Source organism: Notothenia rossii, assembly GCF_949606895.1.
Source record: "Notothenia rossii genome assembly, chromosome: 1".
NCBI classification, from domain to species: Eukaryota; Metazoa; Chordata; class Actinopteri; order Perciformes; family Nototheniidae; genus Notothenia; species Notothenia rossii.
In genome coordinates this window covers 45,707,613-45,717,826 of record NC_136912.1, presented here as the reverse complement: position 1 = coordinate 45,717,826, position 10,214 = coordinate 45,707,613, and the positions used below count along the sequence as shown (strand labels likewise).

Sequence of the window (10,214 nt, the reverse complement as noted above, 5' to 3'; positions counted from 1 at the left end):
ACGCTTGCAGCCATTCGACACACAAGAGCTCAAATCAATCGGTAAGAAGATGCCTGTTATGACAAAGATTCTTCACTAGTTAAACTAGGCAAAGTTAGATTTGTGTGTTTGATGGCAGCCGGCTGATCCTGAAAATAGCTGTGCATTTTAATGTTAAAACAACCCAAATTGATAAAATAATCACTCTAAAACCACGAGGCGTTGTTTTGTCACAAGCAGGGTGAGTTCACACTTTCTTTTGTTCCATTAACCCTGCATGCTATTAACCACGTGTGGGTGTTGAATTTTAAATATATAGTGTGTGGACATTGTACTTCGGATAGGTGCCTTGCTGCTTTCACATGGGTGTCTCTTGTTACGTTAATAGTTATTTAGCCTATGACGTAAGGGTATATAGCCCATTTAACGATTTTTTGTTAAGATCTGGAGACATAGCGAATCGGTTAAGGGCCGAGTAAGTGAAAACCAGCGGGGCATAGTGAATCAACTAAGGGTTAAGACCGAAGTCAGTGCTTTAAAGAAAGTCCTTTTCAAGAAAGGCTTGGTTAAGGTCTAAGCCTTAATCAGTGGTTAAAACTGTTCTGTTTAAAAAAAGATATTGCGGGTGGGTTACGGTAATCGGAGTTACAGCAGCAGTGCAGTAATAAGACGACGGTCTATTATCAGTGGCTGATAGGTCTCCATATTAGTCCCAGTTTGGCGTGTCCAAATAGCAACAGTTAACCATAGTCGACTATAAAGTCAAATATTACGTGAACAGGTTTATAGCTAGTGCGTAAGGGTTCCTAACTTTAAGTGATGATATTAATAAGATAAAGCCCATAGTCGACTATAAAGTCAAATATTACGTGAACAGGTTTATAGCTAGTGCGTAAGGGTTCCTAACTTTAAGTGATGATATCAATAAGATAAAGCCCATTTTTTTCATAGTAAGCTAGATAGAAATGTTGTTATTTTAAACTAAGTGTTTTTTTGGCTTGGATTTCAGGGTTTATAATACCACACCAGTGGTTTACTTTGTTACGGTTCCTTTAAAGATCACCTCGCCATTGTTTAAACTCCCACCTGAGAGCCGCATGGACAAATCTCTTTGTCTACAGGTCAGAGTGCGAAATAATCGGGTGCCATCTTGTTTACACCCCACATGTGGAAAAACAAAGACAGGGCAATCGCCATTTCGTGAAATGCAAATTCAATTTGCTCCTTTTGCTCAGAGTAGAACATTTAGCAGACTATTTTTGTAATTATGAGAAGGATACAGATTACAAGTGATGTTGTTCCCCCACACAGAAAACTATTGTGTCCACACAACTAGTGAGGTCAAGATGTGACGGAGCGACAGAGACTGGCCCAACATTTTCCAGCCAGTACATAGATAGACCCCGTCAGAAGACCGGGGCTGTGTTTAAAGGGGAACTTCATTTATTCTTAGCCAGAAGTGCAGTTTTTAATCAAACAATTATGTGATTTATGGAGTCAGATTACATTTTTCTCATAAACACAATTTTATAATCGGTCTGAAGTATCTGTTTTAAGGCATGAGCCGCAGATTAAATAACATAACACTGATGAAGAAGTTGTAGGGTTTTTACAACAGTTTCAAGAATCAGTCTTTATTTATTTATTCTTGAGTAACTTTACTGATTTATAGTGTAGTGCGTAAGGCAATATCTCATTATGAGTGAGGAGCACCAGCCCTTCATGCAGGTCACCCTCTGTGAGAATAGTTCATATTTTCCCTCCAGTTTGGAGACAGATTATTTTATCATATGTTAGTTCAGCAGTGTCAACCAATCCTCTAATCCTAGAGTTATTGAGACGCATTAGCGACACCAGGGGTATTGTTTTTCGCAGCAACGATGATGCATAATGCCATGACAAAAGCCATTATTGAAACAAAGCCATTATTGAAACAAGTAAACTATTAGAAGTGCTAATGGGAAATGTTTTGTGAATATGCATTTATGCCATCAGAAAGCCATACATCATATGATATTTTTGTACGCCTTGTGGGTACACGGAGAAGTTATATTTATTTAATGCAACGTTATGGGTTTTACATGTCCTGTTCAGAATAGGGTAATCATTGCAATATTAATTGAGCACTTTATGCTCAAAGGAGGGAGTGTCATGATTATACAGATATGTTGATTTCAGTGACGTAGTTAATAAATAATAACATGTAGTCAACAATAGGTCATAAAACAACAAGAGGTATGCCAAAGCTTGGGCCTTCTCCAAGGAGGGAGTGGTCCAGTTTTAGATATTAGACAAATAGAAGTGGATGAATATGTCAGAACTCTGAGTAATATTATGCAAGTTTTGTCTACACAGCAGGCTAGGAAAACTACAGAGATACCAGACGAGACACCAGAAGAGACTCCTGTTCGGCCAGGTGATTGGGTGAGGGTGAAAGTTCACAAAAGACAGTGGGCTCATCCCCGGTGGACGGAAGCGTGAAAGGTTGTAACAAACTTCACACGCGCTCCGGTTTAAAGGTAAAGAAAAAGGAGCAAATTGACACCACCTCACACATTGTCACCCTTCACTGGCGACTTCCAGAACATTATTGGGAGTTAGGACTGATTTGGCAGAGCTGGAACAAAACAATAAATAGAAATAAGATAAAGATAGAAACAGCTCAAAAGACAAATTGTCTATAGATTTTTATAGATTGTACATTAATGTGAAAACCTATTTTTTTGTTTTACATCTGAAAAAGAGTCCAATTTTTTGTATGTTATTTTTGGACTCATTATTTAAATTCTGTAACGGACACAACCAGGTTTAAAATAGAGATGATGACGAGAACAAAGCCAAACCAATTGTGGGGTCCCCTAGGGATAAGAGTCAGAATAGCATTGTTGATTGTGCTCATTACACTTGGCACCTTGTTGGTTGGATGGGGAGTACAATATCAAGTAAAACATGGAACCATTAGTTCACTCATAGGGAATGCCCACATCACTAACAAGACTCCAGCTGTGTTTCACAGACTTTCACTTATCCTCAGAGCCAAAAGATCAGCTGAGCAACAAGAGGAGGAGTTAGAAATACTCGTTCCCAAACAAGAGGCGGTTATAATCAAGATGATTCACCCCCCTATATGCAGTTCTTGTATCAAATGATGAGATGGGTTTAAGTGATCGGGATATGTAAGTGATGGGGATTTACAGATTAGGGGAATCACTAAATACACTGGATCCATGTTTTAGTCTGTACCAGAAACACCCCCTGTTAAGTTTATGAACAACCGACCGGTGACCTGAGTAGAATTATTGAAAATGATTACAGTTGAAACAGGCTACTAACCCAAAAGTATAGCTTTGTACGTACAAACTCTATGAACAAAATTTCCTAGCAGACAGTGGCGACATTGCAGATATGTCCAGTCACCAAAGTTACTTATGTTCTAAATAACAGTGAGATTTAAAGTGATGGAGAAAATATGGAGACGTTCCTTTATAGTGTGTGAAATATGTGGTGCTTGAAGCAACTAGGTATTTAAATTTATGGAAGAAAGTGGTTTCCTGAAAGAGTTAATTGGAGTAAACATGTTACAGTGGGTGAAAACAATGTTTAGGGATATGGTACAATTATTAGAAAACATTAACTGGGCTTAGATGACATTTAACACCAAAGAAAGATAGTATGGTTAGGAAAATAGAGTGGGAAAGATTGGATTTATTTTACCTCAGTGTGTTAGAATTAACTATAGATAATGCGTCCCGAGATCTCTCTCTCTCTATCTCTCCGCCTGTCAGAACGCTACGACCCCAACTTCCAAGCAGACAAAAGACCTCACCACGGAAGACTCCTCCTCCTCCATCGAACAGACAGAGAAGCAGAGCTGAACCAACAATGACAAGACTTTATCCAGAACCATCTCCACCTGAGGAATCCAGAACTACAGGTGACATAAAAAGGCACACTCTCATCGGTCCCCCACAGGACATGAAGTTCCAAGCTGAGCCACAAGATTTGGACACAAGAGCAGAGTGGGACATGAGAGCAGAATACGCCCTCCATGCAACAAAGTAGAGACTGTAAAGGAGGAGATGAAATGCAAAGCAGATGGGACACTGAAAAGAGTTACAGCGGAAGGGTCCAAGCGCAGATGGACTGAGGAGAAGGTGGACGGAGAAGAGGACAGGATGGAGGAGTTGGCATGGTCCGGCAGAACGTGAGGGGGTCGTGGCTTGACAACCAGAGGGGGAGAGAAGGAAAACGGGAGTGAGTGAGTTTACACATAAACACACTTATTCACCAACGAGAAATACGTAAAGAAAAATATTTATTAGCCATGAATTAATCAATTGGTGAATTTATAAAGAAAGAAAGAGGAAACTATTAAATAACCCTAAAAACACACTGAGGGTAGAACATATTATTCAATCTTTTCATCATATGAACAAATTATTCTTTAAGAGTTTTTTTTATTCATGTGTGAATGTGGGTAAGATTTAATTTGTTACTTTATTTGTATGGAAAATGTTAAAGGTAGAGCTAGTACCAAGCCAAAGATAGTATTCCAATCTAGAGTATTGATTTCTCCATTGTAGCATGGTTATTACCTCAGGAGGGAAGATTAGGGTGGAAATAACAGTTGTTTTTTGTCCAAGATGTAGAGTTTTAAAAAGACAAAAGAGAGATTGCACATTTTAATTTAAAAAAACTAATATAATTGGGAGTAATACATGGGGGGCCTTGGATCACTCATTGTGATGGTGCATATTTTACAACAAATATCGTTCAGGGAGAAGGGGTCGCTCAACCCACCCTGCAGATGTTTTTAAATCTTACTTGCAGCTTCAGATGGAGCGCACGGCACCAGAGTATGAGTTTTAAAAGACAAGCGCCACCAGCTCCTAAAGGTCATCCATTCAATCAGTGATGACCTGACTTTTAGAGATGTTATTTAAAGGAGAAACATATCTGCCATAGGTGTAAATTCCTGAATTGAACTGCAAACCATTAATGAAATGACTTCTGTTTTAAAGTTCTTGTTAAAGGAGGGAGTAATTATCACATGCTCTAGCACCCAAGGTTCTGTTAAAGGGGTTAGCATAGCTATTTAAGTAGACAAGAATTGAAAATAAATTAGTATAATGAGTTATTGATATTCCACTGGTTCTCACACCATTTCAGGGACTTTATCACTGCATTAGAACAGACCACCAGTAATGAGAAGGAACTTTTAAGTGATGAAACTCTACAACTGTTGTAACTGACCAAAATCTTCTCCCAGAAATGACTGTCTAGAATGCCGTACCCCAGAGTAGAACGTACCGATTGATCACGACGGCCCCTTCTAGAGAACATATTACTTTCATACCTTAAATGGTATGAAAGGAGGGAGGGTACATTTCTCATGAGGAGATAATTACAAATGCTAGCAGAACAAGACGACCCACCCCCGTATTCAGATGTTGATGACAATGATGAGTTAGTTTAAATGATATGGATGTTCGGAGATGAGATTGATCAATGAATGTCCAGCTGATGTGATTCTTTACATTATGAAATCATGTGAAGAAGTGAGCAAAATAAAATGCTAAAATGGAGTGAATCCATTTCAATTTATTTTATACTATTCCAAGATAGTGTATTTTTATTTTCAATTTATTTTATACTATACCAAGATGGTCTATTTTATTTGACTTTACTATTTTATTGCTATTCTAAAATGGTTTATTTCTTTTCACTTTGTAAAAACAAGTGCCTTAACACTGAGCGTGGTATGAGAACGGTTTCTGTGAAAGGAGGGACGAAGAAATGTTCTGATACCAAGCCATTGCTGCTATTTTGAAGAATGATATTGAATGTAAACACTAGAAGTTATACACAAGGGAAAACTTTTATGTTTGAACACAGACAAGAATTTATTTTGTATTTTTGTAAAGCCGGCTGTAAAACCATTCCACTTGATTGTATGTTTGTTAATATGAGATATGTAATATGCAAATTTCAGATGAAGAACTCATTGATTTCAGTATTATACACACCTTTTAGGTGTGTAAGGAGGGACTGTTAGAAATTAAAATCAATGTTTTAATGGGGAAATGTAGTTTAAACATGCCGTCAGTTTTAATGCTCTTTTATACTGAAAAACCAGAAATTCTTGTGCACAAGCAGTTAAGCTTTTATTCTGAAAATCCTTCATCTCCGGTTAGCATTTAGCATGTGGCTAATATACGATTTCCTAAAGAGGTGAATTTAGTAGCGAAATTATATGGAGTGGTGCAAACCGAAGCCTACTGATTTAACACTACAACTATAGATGTCGAGATACTACCATGCTGAATATTAAATGAAGGTACAGTTTATTTGAATACATTATTGTTTACAGACGAGAGTAGCATGTGACAACATCCGGAATGACCGGAAACCAAACGAGCCGAGAAGTATTGTTTAGAGTATTGATTACAGCGTTTAGAATGTGTTAAATGAAAAGTGATGAAAGAGAATATGAGGAGAAACGGCGTGTTAAGCATATATTGAATGTGAAAAGAACCTATCCTCTGTTTAAATGCAATAACGGACATTGGAGACGAGGCGAGCCGGCTGGCGGGGAGGAGCCAGCAGAGGATATATAAACAGCACCGGAGGAGAGATCCATTCTCTTCTCTTCCCTATCGAGGAGAGCCAGATCACAGCTGTTTTTCTGCCGGAACAATATTCTGTCTGTAACACTACCGCGCCTTTTTTAATTAAAGTACCCAATTGAACTTTCACAGAGACTCCATTTAGTCTCCTATTTTAAAGCTTCTCTCCTGGTCGGGAGAATAACGAACACAGTTAACAATCGCTCTGTTTACTTCCAGTTCGGAGGCAGCAGGTCCCGCCTCGGCTCCGCCTCTTTGCCCTTATTTGGAGCAGGCGCGATTAGACTCTGACGTCGCTGCCAAGCCGTTAGTGGCCGACTCCACCTACTAAGGGCTTCTCGGCAACTCTGCAGAAACCTATGGGTGACGTCACGGACGAGTGGAGCCTCACAGTTTTTCAGGTTGATATGTGAAGCTCATTAGCTAGCCAACATGTATCTAGCAAATGTTTAGCAAAATATTAGAAGTGAGGCTACTAGACTAACGTTAGGTCTACTGTAATAGCCTCACTTTTAATAGCTTGCAAAACATTAGCTAGCAATAGTGTTTTGCAGTTGCTAGCAGCTCATTGGGATTTTATGCTAGATAGACAGGCATTGTTTTGATATAATAAATTAAGCATTATTGTTAGTTAAGCATGTCAGCCTGCAGCCCCACTTCTTGTCTCTCTCTAACTCATTGCAGATGGCTGCACTAAAGACACAGAGAGGAAACCAGTTGTAAGATGTTTAAAAGTTCATTAAACATAATATATGCTTAAATGCATTTCAAAGAAGTTGTGTTGAGTTGTGTTGGAGTTTGTGTTATTCTACATTCTGACACCAAGATTTTCTGATTTTACTACAAATGTATATCGGTTCCAAATATCGGTTATTGGTCTCCTTGATTACTAATAATCGGTATCGGACTTGAAAAAGCCATATTGGTCAATCCCTAATTGATAGTTGCTATAATACAAAACAAAACGTCTGCCTCTCTCCACAATGATCAATAACAGTGAACGGATGGTCAAAGTAAGGTACAAATAAACAGAATTACACGAAGCCTGGTTAATGTTGCCTGACTTTATAAAGTGTGTTTATAATCACTACTGCTTGTAGGCAGGCATGACGAGACTCTTCAGTCGACCCATGTTCAGGGAAGGTGGGTTTAGTTTCCTGCCCGCCTCGACGTAAGAGACGTAAGCGACGCCGCCTCTTAGCTCCGAAGCTCTTGCCTCTAGACCGAAAAAAAATGTGGAGCTGGAAGTGAACCGGATTCTGGAGCTAAGAGGCGGCGCCGCTGCGGTGTGAACAGGAAAAAACTGTACTTTTCAGGCTCCAGCTCCGAGCCGGAGCTGAAAACGCGTTGGTGTGAAAGGAGCATTTCTGACCGCTAGAGCCAATAGAATCGAAGGGAAATCGTCCCGCACACACTCATGTTAAAAAAAAAAGTGGCGTCTTCTCGCATACAGTCTTTCTACAGAGCGTAGGAATGGCCTGCCAGGGCCGTGGGAAGTATGGGTGCTGAGGGTGCTGCAGCACCCCCTGGTGGAGGACAGGGGATCTGCACTTCCACAAGATATAATTTAAAAAAAAACGAATTTTCAGCCTTGATGTAACAACATTCATAATTAAGTAAAGATAACACCCTTTTCACCCCGGTTACATTTTCCATTTGCCCTGTACGATGGGCGCTGTAAGTGATGAAAGTGGGGGATGTTGGCTTAGCAGGCGCCTGCAGCTCACAGCCAAAGTGAGAGAGATAGAGAGAGGGGATAACGCGGTTCCGGCGGGGATTGTTGTTAGCTTCTGCTGCGCTAACGGATATAAGAAGCTGTTTCTACAATAATGTGGAGGGAGAGTCCTCTCCTGTCAGACTGAGAGGCTCAGTGAGGTAAAGGACTCTGAGGGCTTAGATAGTTCACTTTAGTCGAAGTTATCTCAGTGGGTCTCAAACGTTTTGATCACAATTTATGTAAACAAATATTTCCAAGGCACACCTTTATAATTATTAGGATAAATAAAAACAGTTTTCAAATCATTCCAATGTATACTATAGGACAGTAAACCAAAAATATTGTTTAAAACTGGAGAGATTTTAAAATATACATAAATAAATAAAATAAGTTACATTTATTTGTTATTGGCTATGGTAGGTTATTGGAAATGTTCACATACCTACTTATTTGATTAATAAAATGCAAACCGATCTTTTTCATATGGGTGTTTAGAGTTGTACCCCCTAGATCAGTCTCTAATTGGGCGCTCAAAGTGCACCAAATTGAAGCATTTTACTTTAAAATGTTAAAAAAATCTTCCCGGGGGGGTATCCCCGGACCCCCCGAGAGGATGTGAAGTCCACCCCCCCAATTAAAACATGTTATAATATATAATAAATGTGAAGCCTTGTTATATAAGCTTTGCACCATGTCAATATATTTCTCTTTTTGCAGTGTATTGGTCTTTTGTAGAGGTTTTTCATTGCCAGCTAAAATCTTGCCTAGCAGCACATTGGTCAGAACCAGCCCTGGTGTCATCCCCACAGCACCCCCCATTTGAAACAGGTTCCCACGGCTATGTGGCCTGCTCTACTATTTTAAACCGGAATTGCAGTTTTATTGCTTATAGATTATCAGAACATTTCAAAGGGGACACAGCCACATTGGATATTAACCTATGGATTAACTACATCATCGTTTTTATCGTTTTAATGCCATTGATGACCAGTTTTGAACAGACAAAACCAAGGTAAGCCATCTTAGCGTTGTAGGCTACCTAGCGTCACATGTTTTGATGTACGTTTTTGTTGATAATGTCGCGAGTTTGTATCTTTCAGTGTTGAGGTGGGCACCGTTAGATTCTGTGTCTTTACGATCATAAACGATGTGTTGGATGTGCAGCTAGGATAAGTAATAAGGGAGCTAGGAGTGATTTTCGGTGCAGTAATAGGTTAGCATTTTTCGCTTTGGGCTAATTCAGAGGCTCACTGTTAGCATTGTGTGTTTTTTTTGGGGGGAAAAAATGAAAAAGATCAGTTAAATGAGTTTTTTCCCGTTATATGGATATAAAATATTCATAGTTTATTAAATATTAAGGTTCCTTAGACGTTGTTTCCTGCAAATGACGCGATTTCGGCCCCGGAACCGGGTCCGTGAGGTGAACTACATCTATTTAGGATTCACAAAAGTAAAGAGGCATTTACATGGCCACACACACAGCTTCCAAAAGCTCTGCTTATTACTACAGCATGGATATTGTTGGTAGAGGAGGGTCATTTCCCTTCCATTAGTCCTACTGTTGGACTTTCAGCAGCTCTTACTGTATTTTTTTTCTAAAGAAAGAAAATTAAGCAAACTTAATTTCCTCTACAAAGTTCTGTAAAAAAAGCTTAATAAATCTGCTTGTGTTCAAACACTCACCAAGATGCTGTTGGGAAGGCCTTGGAGGAGGCAGCGGTGGAGGGGGGGGGTAGTGGTGCATACTAGAGGTCCCGCCTAAACACTGACAATGCCTGCTGCTCCAAGACTGACCAGGAGGACAAGTGCTATTGGCTGCTGGACACCTTCAACAGAGACAGAGAGAGGGAGATTCAAAATAGACACCGTTTTGTTTGTTAACCCTGCATATT

General features: G+C 39.5%; 1 protein-coding gene across 2 annotated transcripts in view; it reads right to left on the bottom strand.

Annotated features, from left to right (window-relative positions):
• The window catches only part of vegfc (vascular endothelial growth factor c), a 184,408-nt gene that overhangs the window by 22,062 nt on the left and 152,132 nt on the right, over positions 1 to 10,214 (bottom strand). For both annotated transcript variants that reach the window (XM_079672864.1, XM_079672865.1), the window contains one exon: positions 10,006 to 10,148. In XM_079672864.1, coding sequence (XP_079528990.1) covers positions 10,006 to 10,148 — 143 coding nt within the window. The remainder of the gene's footprint in view (positions 1 to 10,005; positions 10,149 to 10,214) is intronic.